The sequence below is a fragment of the Cololabis saira genome, chromosome 5, assembly GCF_033807715.1.
Source record: "Cololabis saira isolate AMF1-May2022 chromosome 5, fColSai1.1, whole genome shotgun sequence".
Lineage (NCBI taxonomy): Eukaryota > Metazoa > Chordata > Actinopteri > Beloniformes > Belonidae > Cololabis > Cololabis saira.
The window spans coordinates 27,299,068-27,320,189 of record NC_084591.1 but is presented as its reverse complement, the minus strand read 5'-3'; the positions used below and the strand labels follow the sequence as shown (position 1 = coordinate 27,320,189).

The following is a 21,122-nucleotide window of genomic DNA, read 5'->3' as shown; positions in this document are numbered from 1 at the left end:
TTTCAAATGTTAAATATAATGTGCGATAATGAGCTTTAGTTTCATGTCTAAGTGACGGACTCAATAGCGACCTTCAAATCCTGGAACAGATGCACTTTCCAGTTTCCGGGTAGGTTTGTGGTAACAAAACTACATATTCTTATTCTGCAAGGAATGCTAAAGGTAAACAGGTATTGCATAAATAAAACTTCGGGACAAGCTTGACTCACGTCGACTTCACTAATTTATTCCATCCATGTCAACATGCTAATGCTGCAGCCCGCTGGCCTTCACCGGAGCATGAAGTAACAAACAGGTCTTGTCATTTATACACAGGAACTGGCAGGTGATTGGTCCAAAAGGTCACATGATAATTGACCTCCTAAGGCCACATGTGTATCTTTTTTTTGAGAGTAATTGACAGCATTAAAACAGTCTCTCTCAGGACAAAATGTGACCTGATGAAGGTCTGAAGACTGAAGCATTAGCATGTTTGACATGACTTGAATAAAATGGTGAAGCTTACGCAAGTCAAGCGCATTTCGAAGTTCTGTCAGCGTGAAACCTGTTCACTTTTTAGTATTCAACGTTGGATGTACAAATAAAAAATGGTGCTTCTTTTATGATGCAGACAATTCAAGATTCCTTTGTTTGTCATTTTTTAAATTTACATAAGAATTGAATTGTGTTTCAAGCAGCTCCCCCTCAGTTCTCCAGCAGATAGCAGCTGATGAAAGCTAGCAGACATCGTGGCGGAGCGGCCGTTGGTCTCTGCAGACACTATTGAAAGAATCCAACCTCTACAAAAAAGATCTGTTAGAAAAGAAAATGCCCCCCACAAAAAAAGAAAAACAATGTTCACATCACTATTTCCTTTGATTGCAAAATCCAATAAATAGTACATATTTTTACTGTAATCATTTTCGAGGCAATTTTAAACACTGTGTTTGATTCTTTCTCTTTTTTTTTTGTTCTTTTCAAAGCCAGCCGGTCTGGATGCAGCAAGCTTTCACAACTATCGTGGCGCTCCCAACCCTGCTGGACAGTTTTGCATCGCTTTAACTCAGGTGTGCCGCTTGAAGTACTTCAGCGAGAGCAGAATGAGAGCTTACTACTGAGTGATACACAGGCTGACGAGCGGTAGGAAGAATGCGAGACATGAGGGATGGCAGAGACAGAGAGATTACACCAGAGGAAGAGCAGGAGGTGGAAGGAGAACGTTAACACACACCATCTGTGCATCAAAGGCTTGGCTGTGCCGGCCTGAGTTCACAGCACACAACTGTGTGATTGCTTTTGAACGAGAGATCTCTTGAATTTAAATGGTCTCATTTCTATTTTATTGTCTTCTGAGCTTTATTTTTCTTCTTCTTTCTTTAAGGTCAGCTTTAATCTAGCTTTTTCTGTACAGGACCTAATCAGTTGGCTTTGTTGTTTTGTAGTGTGGAACATATGTGCAAAAAAAAACTTCTGAGCAAAGGCTCAAGCGGCAGAGCAGTGCTGACTGAAGCTCTAAGTTTTCTTTTGCCACCCATTAACACTTTTATGCTCCTCCTAAGCTAGATAAATTAATTATGTGATGGCAAATTGTCTGATTTACCAACTGAGAGCGTTTTTTTCTTTTGCTTGCAAGGCAAAATCTTCCCTTATGGGTAGATAAACAGATAGACAAGAAATATTCCGCCTCGAATTATCATACAATTTGAGAGGGTGAAAACAGGCTGATAATTTGAGATGCCTCCTGTACTGCAACGCTTTCATCACACAGCAGGTTAAGTTTTACAGTGTGGGAGACAGTAAGCATCACAGTAACTCAGCCTCACTCCCACCAGTTTCTGAGGTTATAGACTTCAAATCAAATCCACTGAAATCCTCTGAGACTTCCAGAGGAAGTCAGTTTTATTGAAAGCATTTGATTGTTCCAAGTCTCGCTTGGATAGCCGCTCTGAAAATAACATACATAAATCCCCGAATGGCTACGATCCAACCAAACACATGCCTGGGTAACAGAGGCCTCTATCAGGAAAGTGAAGTCCCCAGTGGCCCATCTCTCTTCCTATCTCAAACATCCATTTTTTTTTTCTTTTTTGGTAGTTTGGGCCTCAAAGGCCCCTCGCTGCAACCATTACCCCTGAGCAATTTTGCTCTAAAACCAGCCCATCAGCAGTGCTCTCTCGTGCATAATTGGTGCCATTAGCACAAACCATCCCACACTCTCAGACACCATGGCTAGACATCAGCAACAGCGAGGTACCCTGCTCTCATCCTCTCCTCCTCTACATCTCTTTATCCCACCAACTGTTTCACTCTCGCAGGGCTCGCAGCCATCACATTTGTGGGAGTAATGGGCCTGGCAAATTACAGCAGATCGGGCCTCAGCAGGCTCAGCCCTGCAGTCACCAGGGAGCGCCGAGCAGACGTGCTGATTCTACTGAACAAGGCCTCCTGATGGAGAAACCCAGCTGCCCCACGAGGAAGGGGCGTGTTGGAGGCAGCTGATGTGGTGGAGGGAGCCGAGGGGGAATTTCTCTAACATCCACCAGCTGTGATTTTGATTGTTGCAGTGTGCACATGTGGGCATGTAAGACAAAAAAAAAAAAGAAATATATAAATAAAAAAGATAATCCCCATGTTGGTATTCCGGTCACAAATCTTGGAGTGTTCTGCAAAAGTTGAACGAGCCTGAGTGAACAAAGACTGAGTAACAACTTGTCTAAGCACAATTTCCTGCCTGTTTTTGTTGATTATTTTTTTTAACTTCATTTGCACTCTGTCTCTGTATCGACTCAGCTCGCTTAAACTCAAACACGTAGGCAGCCCGCCATGAGACGGACATGGACCCGCTGCTCAAGCACGTTCTCACACACACACACACAGATGGTCTGAGAGATGCCGCGGCAATTAAGCTGATATATTTACAGTCTCTGACTGTAACAAGCCCAAGGAAGCCTGCTGCTGGAATCTCGCTGTTCTCCGAGGCGTGAAGAAAACCTCTGCGCTGCTTCGGGCCTCCTGGGGACTTTCTGTGTGACCGAGCCCTTTCTTAATTACACCTGAGAGCACCAAACAGCTGATCCTCTTCCCCATCTGCGTCTCCCTCAGTGAACCCTGCAAAGAGGCGTATGTAAAGCAAATGGGTAAATATGGAAGACCTGCTTTGCTTGTTCCAGCATTAGTTTTCATGTTGACTCATTGGATTACGCCGCAAATCACGAGCAGAAACAAAGTAAAGTGGGTTTCCCTCTGCCAGCAGTTTCCCTCGTCCTTAAAATATTTATGAGCAAAATGTTTAGAAGGTAAAAAAATAGACAAATTCTTCTCTCATAATATGATGCTATTCATAAAAACTTGCATTGTTTGAATGCATTTTGAGTATTTTGTTCATACAGTGTAAAACCTGGCGTCTGGAGCCAATGTCTGCAAAGTGTACAGAATAAAGGGAAATAAAAAAACTATAACTGTATTTATGCTTCAAGAAACAATAACAGAAGTGTCACTGAGTGTTTGGGATTTATTCACATGAACTTCTAGAGCATGCATCTGTTCATTGCAGCTGCAGTTTAAGATAAAGTAATCACCAAACTCTTAAAAAAGAGGAAAAAAATAAGATTTAAGATTGGATGCCAGCTGAACAAATAATTCAGAAACTATATTTCTTTTTGGAAGCACCAAAAACTCATCAAGGCTGTCTGAGGTTAATTGCGTGGGATGAACAGAATCTGGCAGCTGAAAATACTGAGACCAGACATCCTCAGTTTGCAGGATGCAAAGGTTTCAAAAGGCAACGGAGCTGCTTAATGCTCTTTGCATCACATTATATTGCTGAAAAAAGAATTAACAAAATCAGAAGCTGTTTATTTAAAGCAGGAGAACTGTTCAACACCCGATCCTGGGTGCATTAATGCTGAAAAGGGTGGCACAGTTTTATCATATCGCTCCTGATGTTTTGAACCCAAAATGCAGTCACTGAGGCGGATGCAGATTCAAGGGGTTTTTATATTCAAAAGACAGAGGTGAAGATTGAGGCAGGGGATTTTCTAGGGATTGAGCGAGATCTGAGCCAGTCCGTCACAGAGCGCACAATTCAACCTGGGGGAAAGCGAGAAAGAAAAACAGAAAAGACTTCCTCCTGTTTCTGTTACTGTGAAAGGAAATGACAATATTTGGACAAGAGGATGGAGCTGATTTGAAAAACAAGTGCATATTTTTCAGGACTTGTATCTACTCATCCATCCATCTTCTTTACCTGCTTAATCTTGTTCAGAGTTACGGAGGGGATAAAGCTTGAAGATATTAAAGAATGATTCTAAGAAGGAGCTCAAACATGTGGATCAGAAGGGATCGATCTAGCTAATGAGACCGTAATGACTCACTCACAGAGGTAGACATCCACCTCACTGGGATAGATTTGTTTAAACTCCAGTGAGATTTAATCACGCCAGTGAAACAATTAACACCAAAATCACTACTATTTCAGCCTCAGAGATTTAACGATTACTGATAAGATGAAGAATGTTCTGATCCATACTAACATTGTTACACAAGTTTTGCTGTGAAAGACTGAGCTGTTGAAAACTTGATGGATAAGTCCACTGAAATAACTATCAACCAGACCGGCAGCAGCTGCGCAGATTCACTTTTCAGAGATAGTCATGCCGGGGTCCGATCGAAACCTCTAGATTTGTTACTCAAACAAGAGAATGATAAATAAATGATCAAATCTTTCATTCCTCACTTACGTGATCCCCATGTTTTATACGTTTTTAAAGTGTGATTGTGGCAGCTGGGCACACACACACACACACACACACACACACACACACACACACACACACACACACTCACACACACACACTTTCTCACGTACTAATGACATGAAAGGTGGTCGGGAGGCGAGAGGAGACCCGGCCCTGCTGTTACTGTCGCAGAGCAAGACAGCAGAGCCTCACAAGTGTTGCATTGCCAATCTCAGCACTGTATTGATTGACTATAGACTCAAGATCTGTATGAACGGGAACTGAATTTGTTCCACCGATGTGGACGTTCTTCCAGCTGAACACTTGATGATCAGCATACCTAATAATGATGATGAAGGACTGTTTTCCATATCCCGGTTTGGAAATATTCATTTATTCATCGTGGGAGCTCAGTACAAAAGATTGTCATTTTACTGCACAGGAGACCTTGTTCAGATCATATTATACACATCCTACTCTGCATTATCATGTAGAATAAAACACACAACTGAATCAATAAGAATACAGTCAGAAAGTTAATAACATATATGGCCATTTGTTGTTATAATACAGTTTGTCTCTTGTTGAGCTTCTTAAACAATAAACTATTAAAATAGGGGATCAATGCGAATGCTCCATCTGCACCAATGTGCTACTAAACATGGTTAAGAGCTACAGCGCACACAGATTTAATATTGTATTCAACGTTTTCCCCAGGTGACTATTGGGGAAAAGAACAAAACAACAAACAGCAGTAAAAACAACTGAGATACAAAAGTTATTTAGGGTTTTTGAGAAACATTTTCTTTAAAGAAAACGATTCAACACTGCACATAGTATATTTGACTTGTTCTGTACAACATTAATAATAATAAAGTGTGTCATCTTGAAAGCCACAGTCAATCAGAAGAGCCTTGCTCAAAAAGATGCATCTCTGTGAAGCTTCACTGATAAGACTTTTATAAACATACGGCAGATGATGTGAGCTCAAAGATGTTCTGATGAACAAACAGAATTATTTCTAGGCTTTTGTGCTGTTTACGTGTTATAGAAGGTTTTAAATCAGCATGGTTTTTAAAATTCCTTTCAAGATCTTTGCAGCTTAAAAGAGGCATATCTGTTGTTTGCAGTTTTACTGGCTGACACTTTAGTGATTCTGTTCACCTCCTTTTATTGTTCTCATTTCCAGCAGCAGCTGCGTTCACTTAACAAAATAAAGCTCAGGAAGCCAACACTCTGTATGCCAGAAGGGACGGCAGACAAAAACAAAATCAAGCTAAAAGGAGACCGATATTAGAGTCTCCAGATAGGAGAGAACGTTTGATCCAAACTTGGCCCAAATCTGGAGTTTTCCTTGACCCACACCAGAAACAGGTTTCCTGTGAATTCTAACATTGCTTTGTGTCTGTAGGCATAAAGGGCCAGTTTCAATTCATATAGATTTAATGACAACATCTGTCCATCTTTAAACTCATAAGGTCACTTATGCAAACACACTATTTTCATCTATGATGAGAAATTCATCATCACCTAGTCGTTAATGTAACATGCATTGTTGTAAAAGCGTGACAGTTAAAAAACAACAAAGGGAACATCTTGGTGTTTGGATTCTTGGCATCAAATCTTCAGGTATTTTCTGACTGTTGCTCTCCACCTGATTGGTGCCACCCAATCTGTTGACAGATGAGTCGTACGACTGGTTTTTAGTCATCCCTTCAGTGTTCGCTGTCACATCACAGACGTACGACACCGTCATCTCATCAGCAACTTGGTTAAGACAGAAATATATTCTTATCATGACAGGTTGTGCATGTTCCTAAAAAGATAATTACACTTTCGGTGAAAAGGGGGTTCTAAAAGCATTCATTTTCATCCTGTTTTATTAAACTCCTTAGTCAGTGCTCGAAAGTTAGAAAAGCACCACAAAGAGAACCAAAAGTGGAAGTACAAGGCTCCATGATGATTAACAGATAAAAACTCTTAGAATTAGGACTTATGGGCCAGATGGACGTATAAAAAGTCTTTGCAGTTACATGATATAAGCCGTTAGGCAACATCTTCCTTAGAAGTTAATCTATCCTTGCAGTGAGGATCCAGATCCATTTGTATGTTTGAAGCTGCTTTTGTGTTCCTCTTTCTTACAATCAAAACAACTGCTACGCCCACTAAAAGCCCCACCACTACTATGACCACCACGTACACAGTAACATTAGGTGCTTTCTCTGGCTCATCTGTGGGGTTATTCTTACTGAAAGTCACAACAAAGTCCTGTTTGAAGATGCACCTCTCTGTCCCGTCAAAGATCTCTTCGTCTCTATATTCATCTTCAGTGGCGATTGTATCGTTATAATCGTAATAATCGTCATAATCGCCATAGGGCAGGAACTCAGGGCCTTTTAGGACAGCACAGCTGTACACTCCTGCATGTTTCACGTCCACATCTGAAATAGTCAACAAATGCCCACCGTCAGACAGAGATACTTTTCCAAACAGGTCCTTCTGGATGGGAATACTTTGGTTCTCTCCGTCAAAGATTGCTTCGTAGAGTCCGGACTGCAGGTGGCGCTGCCAGTACACCTTTTGGGATTCGCTGGGGGGGAAGATGCATTCCAGTGAGACATTACTCCCTTTGTAGGCAACTTTTACCTGGGATTTGTTTTTGGGGCAAATACGCAATGAGTACTCAATTTCAGTCAAAGGAGAGATGCACGAATACTTTCCACTGTGTTCATCAGCAGTGACAGGAATAATCAGGGAGAAGTCTTTTGATTCGTCGCCGGCTGATATGTACATTTGATTGTTCCTTATGCTGTTGCTATCGATTTCCCCCAGTGGCGTCTCCCATTGCTGCTGATTGCTATCAGCGGGGCAGTTCAGGACCACTGCGTCCGCAAGTGAGACAAAAATGCCCCTGCTTTCACTTCGGTCCCTTGGGTACATGTTTTGGAAACTGAGGCAATTCTCACCTTTGATCACAAGACAGTAAAATTCCGGGTTAGTGTTTAACAGAGATTTATCAAGCACGAGCAGCGCCCCATTGTCTCTAGCTTCCACGAGTCCTTGTAATTCTTCCAGTAAAGGTTTCATTGAAACACCGCTATCCAAAAAGAGCACAGGGTTATAAGATGGATGCATTTCCTGGTACCAGCGCACAGAAGTTGCATTCAGACCACCGGCAGTGCTCTTGCACAGAAGCTCAGCTCCACCGTTCTCCTTGACAACAATCTGCTCAGATGGAACCTCCTCTCTGCACACAGAGACGTGCTCAGTGCGGTGACTGACCATCGCCTGGTCCTGCCAGCATTCCCACCTATAAAGTCCAGAGTCCAGCTCGCTGAGGTCACTGATCTCTATCCCGAGCAGGTGCATGTCTTCTTTCACTTCGATCCGACCTTGTAGGTTCGGAGTAGTTTCGTTGGCTGCGTACTCGTTTGAGGAGTTGCCAAGCAGCTGATCTCCTTTGGAAGTAGATCTATAAACCACAATATAATCCACTCCGAAACAATATCCCATCACGACATTGTGGCCCTCCGTCCTGAATGTGATATCTGGCTCCTTACTGCAGACTTCACTGAGGAAGACAAGGAAAAACAGAAACTCTGCAAACCTGATGCAGGTCATGTTGTTGTTGTGTTGCTGTCTCTCTGAGGCCACACTGGGATGTGTGCTTACAGTGAGGCTGTTTGATGTACCCACCTTGATTTTCAACTCTAGTACCGCCTCCATCTGATACTAGCTTCTTCCTCTTTCACATAGTTTTGCCGAACCACACAAACACGTCGTCAGTCATGCAGAAAGTAAGGCAAAAGGAGCCCACACACACACACACACAAACACACAAACATTTCCACCCCAATACGCACACGTCAAGTTGGAGTGACAAGAGCAGGTTGAACGGCATGAAAGTCATTATTTTGTGATGACAAGCCTTGTCAAGTCAGCCATTAAAGCTTCAATAACAGATTGTTTCAGGTTGTGCATTAACAGTGATGATGAGTAGGAGGGCAGGCTCTCACTTTCCATTGGGTGTGGACAGTCGCCACAAAACACCTTTTGACGACAGTTATAAGGAGTGTTTATGTATAACGATCTTTATGGGGAATCTCGTGCAAGTAAACTGAATTGCTCAATCGCAAATGCATGCAATGAATGTTTTCCTTACCATCAGTGCTTTGAGTGCAGGTGGCTAATCTGAACTAAATCTAAACGAAGCAGACGGTTAGTAACAGGTGACACATCAGATCCCTGGGAGCTGCCAGTGTTTTATTTCTTTTGTTGCACCGAGGCGACAAAAACACCACCTTTTATCTTCAGTATCATATTCATAATCTCTAAGAAGTAAGGACTATGATATGCAGGGTAAAGCTGTTGAATGAAAATGGGCCCTGTTGATAGAGCGTCAACATGACCTGGCATGTGTTCCCTAGATATGCACATTATTATTGTTATCATTGTTATTTAAACAGAATATGTATCTCCATGCTGAATCAATGTCCTTAAGTCCTTAAAACAATATATTCATTCTTTATTTTGGTAAGACTAAAAAAATGAATGATCTCCCAATCTCCCTGTATTTTTATTCTCAATCGTGTTTAAAGCGAAGAAATGTAGCATCTTAAGAAATAAATGAGGTGAATGAGGGAAATAAAGAGATAAATGACATGTTAGTCTTGAACTTGCATGTACCGGTATCTGCTAATACCTGCATCATCACTCACGTTTCCTTTCAGGTGTGAAAGCTGCTGATTCCAAAGGCAAAAATCCTTTTACATACCGTAAGTGTTGCAGGTTTTTCGAGTGAGTGATAACAAGTCATTCTCCTACTTAATCTGAATGCCTGAGCAGAGAACATACTTAAAACAAACAAAGAACACAAAACACTTTATCTGATCTCATGACAGTTTCCCACTTTGCCTAAATCCATTCTAAATAAACTTTGGCCCAGAGAAGATGCCAGTGTTTCTAGACCATGGTCACATATGTCTTCGGCTTTACAAGCTTTAATCTGCACGTGTGGATGTCATAGCGAACTTTGTTCTTTGACCGGGATTTTCAGAAATGTTCCTGAGTTCAAGCAGGGACTTCCTCCACAGACTCGTGACTCTTTTCATGCAGTGCCACCCAAAGATCGCAGGAATCCAGTGTACCGTAGTTTTTTTTAATTGCTATTTTATTTAGTTTTTGGACTTGAGCCTTTTTTAAGATTGTCTGAATCCTTTGGTTATATTATGTACTACAGATGATGAGATTATCTTTTGTTCAAAATGATATGCTACAGAAGATTATTCTGGTAATTTAGTAGATATTTTTTCACATACTGTCCAACTTAACTTTTGAGAAGTTTGGAGATAGATAACAATGGGTCATTTCAAGTATTATTTGTCTTCCTCTTTCATGTTCTCGTAAAGAGCGCATTTGTTCTGTCTTTTACTTTCTCTGGTTGTAGAAGTTGCTGTTTGCTCTATAACTATATATACAGGTAAAAGCCAGTAAATTAGAATATTTGGAATAACTTGATTTTTTTCAGTAATTGCAGTCAAAAGGTGTAACTTGTACATTATATGTATTCATTGCACACAGACTGATGCATTCAAATGTTTATTTCATTTAATTTTGATGATTAGAAGTGGCAATAAATGAAAATCCAAAATTCCGTGTGTCACAAAATTAGAATATTGTGTAAGGGTTACATTTTGAAGACACCTGGTGCCTCAAAACACCTGCAAAGGGCTTTAAATGGTCTCTCAGTCCAGTTCTAAAGCCTACACAAACATGGGGAAGACTTCAGATTTGACAGCTGTCCAAAAGGCGACCATCGACACATTGCACAAGGAGGGCAAGACACAAAAGGTTATTGCTGAAGAGGCTGGCTTTTCTCAGAGCTCTGTGTCCAAACACATTAATGGAGAGGCAAAGGGAAGGAAAAACTGTGGTAAGAAAAAGTGTACAAGCGAAGGGATCACCGCGCCCTGGTCAAGATTGTGAAAAAAACCCCATTCAAAAATGTGGGGGAGATTCACAAGGAGTGGACTGCTGCTGGAGTCAGTGCCTCAAGATCCACCACCAAGAAACGCTTGAAAGACATGGGTTTCAACTGCCGCATACCTCGTGTCAAGCCACTGTTGACCAAGAAACAGCGCGAAAAGCGTCTCACCTGGGCTAAGGAAAAGAAGAGCTGGACTGCTGCTGAGTGGTCCAAGGTCATGTTTTCTGACGAAAGCAAATTTTGCATTTCCTTTGGAAATCGAGGTCCCAGAGTCTGGAGGAGGACAGGAGAGGCACAGGATCCACATTGCCTGAAGTCTAGTGTAAAGTTTCCACCATCAGTGATGGTTTGGGGTGCCATGTCATCTGCTGGTGTCGGTCCACTCTGTTTCCTGACATCCAGGGTCAACGCAGCATCTACCAGCAAGTTTTAGAGCACTTCATGCTTCCTGCTGCTGACCTGCTCTATGGAGATGGAGATTTCAAGTTCCAACAGGACTTGGCGCCTGCACACAGCGCAAAATCTACCCGTGCCTGGTTTACGGACCATGGTATTTCTGTTCTAAATTGGCCAGCCAACTCCCCTGACCTTAGCCCCATAGAAAATCTGTGGGGTATTGTGAAAAGGAAGATGCAGAATGCCAGACCCAAAAACGCAGAAGAGTTGAAGGCCACTATCAGAGCAACCTGGGCTCTCATAACACCTGAGCAGTGCCAGAAACTCATCGACTCCATGCCACGCCGCATTAATGCAGTAATTGAGGCAAAAGGAGCTCCAACCAAGTATTGAGTATTGTACATGCTCATATTTTTCATTTTCATACTTTTCAGTTGGCCAACATTTCTAAAAATCCCTTTTTTGTATTTGCCTTAAGTAATATTCTAATTTTGTGACACACGGAATTTTGGATTTTCATTTGTTGCCACTTCAAATCATCCCAATTAAATGAAATAAACATTTGAATGCATCAGTCTGTGTGCAATGAATACATATAATGTACAAGTTACACCTTTTGACTGCAATTACTGAAAAAAATCAAGTTATTCCAAATATTCTAATTTACTGGCTTTTACCTGTATATATATATATATATATATATATATATATATATATATATTGCAGAGGAAATCAAGCAGATGATCAAAAAACAAACAAAGTCATACTTGTGCAGGTGGTATGGTGAGGTGCTGGTTTCTCATGGGAGAACTATGCCATTTGTTAGATAAGGAAATATCTGTCCAAGTTGGATAAAGGTCATTAAGAGGTTCAGAAAAACATGCCTAATTTCCCTTAAAGAGAGCTGGTTAGGTGACAAAGAAGCTTGTGTGAAAGGTGCCGACAGATAAGATTGGAAGTGAAAGCCTCTCGTCATTATGCCTTTTGTTAGTGCTGTTATTCTTTATGTTTTGTTGATAGACTGGTACCTGGGATACTTTCAGCGCTCTCATTCCTATGAGCCATTTGCTGTGCGAGGTGTTAAGATAAACATATTAAATTACGGTGTTTATGAAGCAATATACTTCAGATTTAGGTTTAGACAAGTCAGACACCAGTCATTCACGTAGGAGGAGTCTGGTAGAAACCTGCAGACGCTTTGCTCCGTTGAATTATTTCTTTCTGTTTGTTCCTCTTGCCCAGGAGTTATTTTTTGTTGTACTGTTTTTTAAATCCCTGCTTATGTTCCTAAATCCTCATTCCTGTTGAGAACTGCTCTTGAAACATCCCAATAGTGCTCAATAAAAGTTGTAGAAACAGTAAACAGGTTGACTGGAAATAAACAGCTGAATGTGTTTACTCTGAAGGTATGCTGTTTTGATTGCACTTCTTTTTTTTTAAAGAAAAAACAAGAAAAGTTGTTTCCCATGAAACTCATGGGAAACAACTTTGCAATCCACTGACTTAATAAATTAGCTTATTTCTCTGCATTTGTGTGTGGACGCCATCTAGGAAGGAGAGACTTCTGATATCAAAAATGAGGGTGAAGATTTCACTCTCATCGGCATATCGGGTATTAAAACAAATGACCAATCTATTTAGTTTCAGGCAAATAATCTGTTTACTTGAACATAAACTATAATAAACCCAGATACTCACTTAACAGCAGCAGCTCCTGTGCTGCTGAGGGAACAGCTTGCAGAGCTGGTGATCAAGCCTCATGATTAATCACCAACTGTGAAAAACTCTGTGTGTTCAGTCCAATTCAGCCTGACGCTGATTACACTCATCAGGGCCCCTTATGCTGCAGGGTTTGGAGACTCACCAACTGCTGTTTGAGATACAGATTCCCAACTAAATTATTTGATTACAGGACATATGGCTGGAAAAAATGAGCAAAGCACAGAGATGTTTGAAATGGGAAGAGATACGACCGAAGCACAAACTTAAATAACGTACGTTTGCATCGATTCATCCTTAGTCTGCCTGTAAAATGTGTATGTTTCCTATTTTAATTTCTATTTAGTTTGTGCTTGCTGCAGTACCTGTCATGGCCTTTGGGTGTCGCTGTCCAACTAAACCTGTAGGAGAAATCAGTTTCATAACAACACGTCACATCCTCTGACCGCTGCTAAAGGTAATTCATTTTCTAGACCGTTTTTATTTCCTGCTAGATCTTTCTCATTTTAACATATCTTGGTCCAAAAAATAAGTTTTAGTCTTTATGTTTAGTCTCGCATATCAAGGTCGTGATGTCTGAGCAGAAGCTTAGCGGCTCTTGCAGCATTTAACTCGCGTCAGTCTTCAAATGAAAATACTGAACTGAAGACTTTTATTTTGAAATCTCGGAACCATTGCGTTTGATAACAAACCTACATTAAAGTAAAAGGTTTTATGGTTCCTGTGATTTACACTTATGAAACACGAGAGCCTGAAAGGAAAAACACAATGGTGGCGTTTCAAAGAGCCGCTGATGTGAAAGCAGGACTGACATTTATTAACAACATGAGTCACAGATTTAAGTGTTTTTCTTTCAAAATGCCCCAGGGGAGACCAGCGTGGGTTTAAATTGTCTTGAGTGGTTATACGGGTTAAGTCTTAATACAGGTGGAGTTTGTACTGTAAAATAAATGGTGCATAGAAGTGTTTGTTACTGTAAGACCTATAATGAGCAGTGGTGCGTTTGCGTGTCCTGTTGCCCGAAGAGTAGAGTACACAATACAGCAAAAAGTATCCACTAAAAAGGACCTGTTTTTACACACAACTATTATCAGCAACATTTACTTACAGATTCAAGATTACAAGAACCTTTTCTGCAAACAATTACTTTACTGATTCACATTTTTCTTTTCTCATTTGTTTTTATTTTGATTAAACAGCTTGTCGTATTTCCACTCAGACTGGTTTTAAACTAGATTATACTTGTGTTGGGTGGAGAGATGTGACATAGCAGGTAGAGTCAGATGTCTTCCAGCTTTTCTGTTTTTTTGTATGTTAATCTTGACATGAAATTTTAATATCTTCGGTGGAGGCTTCAAATAAGCCCATTGGGTTTTTTGCCTCTTCCTGCACCTGTAGTGTTTATCATTGATATGTCCTGTATATTTTTTTAAAAACTGTGCAAAACAATAAACTAAACTAAGCTGGAAGAACAAAAGGATTGACCCCTGAACGCATCACATACGGGGGTGTCCATGGGCAGGGCCCTGAAGGCCACACCGCCTCACTGCAAAAGTCCACTCACTGAGCCCTCAGAAGAACATGCTGCCATTCCCAGGCTGGGTCTGCTACTAAATATCACACTAAAGACACATCTTACTGGTGCCAATATCCTTTTAAAGTTTATCATAAATACCCATAAAGAATAATATACTTATAACATGTTCACAGAATAAAACCTCACAATGTTCAACAGAGCCAAGTAGATTTATCATTGCTTCATGCAGAAGAAGAAACCTTGAGAATTTACATTTAAAGATGTGTATTCTTCAAGGAGTAATAAGGTTATGAAACATTTGAATCTTTAAAAAAAATCACATTTATTCCTGACATGCTGTTAAGTGGCAGTTTAAAACTCAGGAAGCTTTTTATTTTTTATTTATATATATATTTTTCTTTTAAATATTTATTTAATTTTGTTCTCCCCTAATGTTTTTTTTTTCCCTAGGGTAATTATGGGGAGGGTAGGAATGTGGGTATAATAGAAATCATGCATGTGAAAATGTGAATTGTGAAAATTATTGTGAAATAAAAAGATATTAAAAAAAAAAAAAAAAAAAACTCAGGAAGCTTGAACCTGCGCTTGTGAACGGTAGCTGATTACCTTGTTATATCCCATTGAACATTATTTAGTGCCGCACTGAACCTCTGTGGGTGATAGGAGTCATAATTGTAAGATTTATCACTGCAGCAGTCTGAATCTGTCCTTGTTTAGTCTTCTCTCTTACTTTTATTTAGCTGTCTCCTAATACAGTGTCTTCTGCTCCTCCTCAGGTGAGCAGCTGCATGACTGTGCATCAATGTTGCGATTGATTTCAAGATCCCTGTGCCTCGGCTGCCAACATGTCACTGCTCTGCCTTTAAAACTCAGGCCATGTGCAACGCTCAGCTCGACTGAGAACCAGCAGACCATAGAGGCTCTTTATGATCTCTCGGTGGATATTCAGAAAGTCCGGCAACTTAAGGGCTGGGTGCTTTGTCAGAGCCCGTCTTACACTAAGCAGGTAGCCGGCCTGCTGGAGGACATGGGGGCCTCTGGTCAAGTCGTTGCTCGAATCTTATCGAATCATCCCGAAGCTGTTCTTTGTAATCCGGAGCACATGCAGACTCAGAGGGAGCTGTGGATGTCCGTGTGCCCGAGCGAGAGAGAGCTGGTCGGTATCATTGAGAAGTTCCCCGCTTCTTTCTTCACCTCCTGTAGCCACCATGACAACCAGCGGGACAACATCGCTTACTTCCACAGCCTAAACCTCAACAAAAGAATCATCACCAAACTGATGGCCAGCGCTCCGCAGAGCTTCGGCCGGCCCGTCGAGCAGAACCAGCTGATGGTCCGTACCCTCCAGCGTGCCTACCAGGAGCTCGGAGGAGAGGAGGCCAATATGAAAATCTGGCTTCAGAAGTTGTTGAGTCAGAATCCGTTTGTCCTTCTCAAGCCGCCAGAGGCGCTGAGGCAGAACCTGATGTTCTTGAGAGACAAGGGCTTCAGCACAGCAGAGCTCCTTCGCCTCCTTTCTAAACTCAGGGGGTTTGTCACCGAGCTGAACCCGGACAGCATGCGTCACACGCTGACTTTCTCCCAGGACGCCATCGGCTGCTCTGAGGCCGAGCTGCGGGACATCGTCCTCAAGTGTCCGGCTCTGCTTTACTACCCGGAATCCACTCTGGCCGAGCGCTTTAAGGGCCTCCACAGTGCAGGGATCAGCATGTCTCAAATCACCGAGACTCCAACAGTCCTCGAACTGACCACGCAGATAGTGAATTATCGCATCCAACAACTGAAGGCACGTGGCTATGACGTGAAGACGGGTAGTCTAGATGTGCTGAACGGCACCAAGAAGGACTTTGAGAAGAGCCTTGGGAAACTGCAACTGCGTAGAGAGAGACCACTTTTTAATCCCGTTGCCCCTTTAAGAGCAGACGACTGACAAGTGCAGGTGGACTAATGAAAGCATGACTTATATTTATATGATGTCTGTATCAGAGCTAATGCACGTGTGCCTTCATGTAAAACATTTCCTCTATAAACATATGGTGCATCTTGTCCGCGAAGTTGCTTAAACTTAAAACTCGAGCACATCTCGAAGACGGTCTTACAAACTAACCTTGAAGATTGTTGCTTTTAATGTTGTTTCTTCTCATGTGCTAAAAAAGTCGGTTTGTGCTCAACCCAAGGTGCAAAACATTTGTACTTTTCTTTTTTTCCCTTGCCAGACTTGTCAGTGGTGTGGGTTGCAAAGTCATCGAAATCCAGTTAAAGAGCTATTAATGAGTCTTGTGACTGTTTGTGAACTTTGCTCCTTCGCCTGTCTCAAGCATTCACGGGAGGTCCTAGGACAAAACCATAATTAGCTATTATAAACTGCTCCTATAATTACAGACAATTATGTTAATCTTTCTTTGACTTATTTGGTCCTGGCTGAACACTCAGTCTTCCTCACTGGGGTCGGACAGTGTTACACAGGTAAAGGGAGTTCACCTTTATTACAAGTGTAAATTCATATCAGAAGACATTACGGTGACGGCAACGTAATGAATTCCTAGATTTATATCAGAAAGACAAATATCCAGTCTGCCCTCACGTCTGACAGCTTTTGGAAGAGAGGCTGTCCTTCGTCTAGAAAAGAGAAAGGAAATATATTGCAGCTCACTCGTAAGTTGCCTCATTAGAATAACTTCACATAAAGCTCTGTTTGACATAGCGTAATGACAGATGTGCCACGTCGTCTCTCAGATGTATTATTGAGTATAACTGAGGACGAACGAAGTTTTAAACCCATTTTATTTACAGCCAGAGTTTCATTTTCACACAATGTTCTTGGCGCTGCACAACTGCTCCCCTCAGGGAGGAAATGTGGCCCAGAATTTTATTGTTATTCCACAGATGGAGACACTTTATCATGAGTTATATTTCACTAGAAAATGTCACTTCATTATCACATCAAATGAATTCAAACGTGCCAATGTGAGGAGGTTTTAAAAAAAAAATGAAGGAAGGAAAAGGAAGTTCCTTTGATTTGGATCTGAAGTGGTTTATTTGAACTGTAATCTTTGCTGCAATCTTCATTTTTAAGCAGTTTAATTATTTTATGCAAAACTGGTTTCAAGTGACAATCAAATATTTCTGAAAGTGACTGCTTTTAGGTCAGTGCTCATTTAGTGAAAACCAAAAAATCAATTTACAATCCCACTGTGCCTGGTCTGCAGCGAGAGGGCATGGTTAAGAGTCTAGTGTCAGATGTGTCGCAGTGTTTCAAAGCCATCAGAAGCCCTTGAAACTTAAATCGTAGCTTTTAATGGGAGCAAGCATCACAGCTAATGAAGCCACGGCTTTACGCCTCAAGGTTCCCCCGCTTTCGCGATGAGGTTCACGACAAAGACGGAGGATGTGTGTCCAGAGTTGCGGGGTCGTACGTTAACAACTTCCACTTCCCATCTGCTGCTGTCGGCATCACTCACCATGGTTCTGTAGTCATGGCGATAGCCAATGGGCAGATGATGCAGAAACGGGTGCATCTAGTAATGAATTTGTGCTCGGCAGATGGATGCCTGGGTCGAGTTCATTTTTCCAACCATTCGCAACATGGAACCCCTGAGGGGCCGCAACATTACCTCAAGTAAACTGCAGCTGACGTGTTGAAGGTTTCTAATTTTCACTTGCATTTGCTTGAACTCGTACTGCAGGGTTACAGTCTATGCATTTCAACCCTTACGAAGTAATAAATGCAAGGAGTTAATCAGGATGAGTCAAGGCAAGCCTCAGGTGTATAAATGCAAGTCACATCTGCTTTTCAGCCAGTGTCCTCTTGTCCTCTTGTCGACAGCCGTGCCAGTCTGTGCGGAGCTCTTGAATTACACAGACAAGCCAGAGAGGTTAATACGAGAGATTATAAATTATCCTTTTTCATTTCAAACCAGCCATTGGTTGATACTAGCCACACTTAACACGGTGCTTTTGTGGGTCATATCTCAGCAGAGAGGGGTGACATCTGCAATTAGAAGCCATGATATCCTGCTGAGGCACAAGCATGGGTGACCTTATTTCCTGATTTGTTGTCGCTGTGAGATAAGCCTGGGAATTTTTTATTTAAATGCATAGACATCTGTTAATTTAGGGGCAAACTGATCCAGTCTTCAACTTTTACTCTGACTCAAAGGATAAAATTAACGTGTGTTAAGCAGAAAACGATGAGGTAAATTAATTTCAAATGTTGAGTTTTGTTTTGTTGATATATTTATGTCACCCATGCATTTTATGGCATACAAAAAGACTTAAAACAACATTTTTTGAGTCGCTGTGTTGTTTTTTTTTTTTTTTTCTCAGCGTTTTTTTCATCTCAACTTTAGTTCTTTTGTATAAATCAATTTTTCTTCTGTCACTGCTTGTTTCTGAAAGCTTCCTGTATCTCAATGACAAAACATAAATATACTCTGGCTGCTGCCGAAGAAAAATACATGTCACACAGACATTTTTTGACAAAAGGTAAATAAGATTTTATATTGAATGCTGTGAGAGATTCACGACTCGTAGACTCACAAACATTCACAAAACAGTAAATCTGTCACCGAACTTGGATATCAATGTCGTCCACAACTGATTTGATCCTTTCATTGAGCATTTACATGCTTGTTTTTGAGATGACTCAAATCTCAAAAGAACTTAAATTCCAATATTATCATGTAAACTTTTCAAATAAAATGTAGATGTTCTGATAACTTGTAGGAATGCATGTCTAAAATGTAAATAACAACATAATTCAAACATTTAATGTCACTAGTAAGACCCCGTCTGACCACTTTCTTCACATACAAAGTCCCTCAGAAGATTATATGCAGGGGAACAAGTCAAAAAGCAAAATTAAAATGTTGAGAGCTTCACGTCTAAAACAGCCCTACATTAAAGATAAACATGAATAGTGGATATTACTGCACGGACTTAGGAATGCATTTCATTCGTGCATCAACAAATATGCATCAAATTCCCCAAATCCCACATCCTGCAGGGTAAAGAGGAAAAGGGTTATGTGGCTCATCAGCAGATTTCAAAAGTCAACATCGGTATTTGCTTGGTAGCATTTAGATATACTGCAGCTTTGCAGGGAAAAGATGCTTATTTCAGCAGGACAGTGTCAAATGATACCCGACATGCTTTACAGCACGGTTCTGTAGTAAGACTCCTGAAGTTAGCCTGTCTGCAGACCAACCATACATATTTGAATGGGTTTCAAGCATAACATTTAAAATGGCCATTAATATATATAAATTTCATATATAGCATTTCTTGTGTGGTCTTATTACTAGAGGCCATACGTATTTATTCATCTATTTGCAATTACCTGCATTCACTTTGATTTCTATTTCCATTTAACATAGAATCCTACCATTTTGATTTGCATGTATATTTTAAATGATAAAAAGAACCTGGTGACATTAAGACACGGTGGTGTCATAGTGACTTAGTAACACTGTGCGTGATCAGCTCATTCGGCATCACCATATGCTAAGAAATGTTGGAAACCTTTGCTAGCTGACGCTGGTGGACTTGAAAACCTGCAAGTTCCTTAAAGAATCAGCAGATTTGGTATTATCTGGAGGAGCACAGATTAGTTTAATCAAACTATTTAAAAATCCCTTCGAAAAATAAATAGTTGAAGAAGCCAAGAAGTTTTGGACAAATGAGAAAACATGACCAATAAAAGTATGATGTCTCTTGCCTAATCTCAATAACCCATCCATCCATCCATTAATTAATTATCCATCCATCATCCATCCATTAATGCAACCATCCATCAATTAATCCATCCATCCATTCATCTATCCATTCCTTCAGCCATCATTTAATCCATCCATCCAGTATCCATCCATCCATCCATCCATCCATCATCCATCCATCCAGGAGAAAATTAAGTGTCACCCTGCTCTCTTCCAATGTGTGAGACTGAGATTCTTCATTTTTTGTAGGGCCAGTTTCCTGTTGAGTTTCATCACTTCTGTTGTTGCTGCTGCAAATAAATCTGTAATAACCCAAATGCAGATAGGTGACACACGCGCCCAAAGCTTTGGGATAAAGTGAACTCTTCAGCTGTGACAGAGAAATGGGAGTGACTAACAGAAGGGTATTGCAAATAAAACATGAAACGGTGAAGTCTTGCACAGTAAATCCCGGCTCAGCATCAAGCAAGAGCCCTTTCCATCTGTATCTTATCCCCAAGGTGTAATAAAAACTCTGTTGTTATTTGATGTTTTCAAAACAAACTTCACGAAATACACTGAACTGTGATGTGAAAGGACTGCTCAAATGTGCCACAAACACTACCATTCGCCTAAACTCCACTGCAGATGCATTCGCTGACCTGCTGACCTGCTGACACGCTGCTGGGTCTTCTGTGGATGGGAGAAAGCTGTGTAAGCTATGCCCATGACTGCTTTTGCTCAGTTCCTTGTACTGTCAATCAAGACTGTCACACCATCATGGCATCACAACACCTGAATAAACAAAGATAACATTAATGATAATGCAATGAGAAATCATGCAGATATAGGTGGAAGATCTGACAACAATGAGACAACAATGAGAGTTATTCTCTCTAAGATGTGTTTCCCTAAAACATATTGTGATTGTAGACAGATCAAAATCAAAGAGAAACCACTTGGGGATGTATTTCATATAGAGGATGGGACAGTCATCAATGAGCGCACGTCTCACCTTTATTCAGGAAGAATCCATATCAACGCTGGACTGTTTGACATATTCAAACATAAAAATG

General features: G+C 41.0%; 1 protein-coding gene across 1 annotated transcript; it reads left to right on the top strand.

Annotated features, from left to right (window-relative positions):
- Positions 1–13,254: 13,254 nt before the first annotated feature.
- On the top strand, positions 13,255–18,626 carry mterf2 (mitochondrial transcription termination factor 2). Its single transcript, XM_061722554.1, has 2 exons — positions 13,255–13,273; positions 15,130–18,626. Exon 2 carries the CDS (start codon positions 15,156–15,158, stop codon positions 16,281–16,283), a length of 1,128 nt encoding a protein of 375 aa, XP_061578538.1. The 5' UTR covers positions 13,255–13,273; positions 15,130–15,155; the 3' UTR covers positions 16,284–18,626.
- Positions 18,627–21,122: the final 2,496 nt, after the last annotated feature.

Excerpts from the sequence above, each read along its gene's own strand:
- mterf2 (XM_061722554.1), top strand. The coding sequence starts at position 15,156 with ATGTTGCGATTGATTTCAAGATCCCTGTGCCTCGGCTGCCAACATGTC.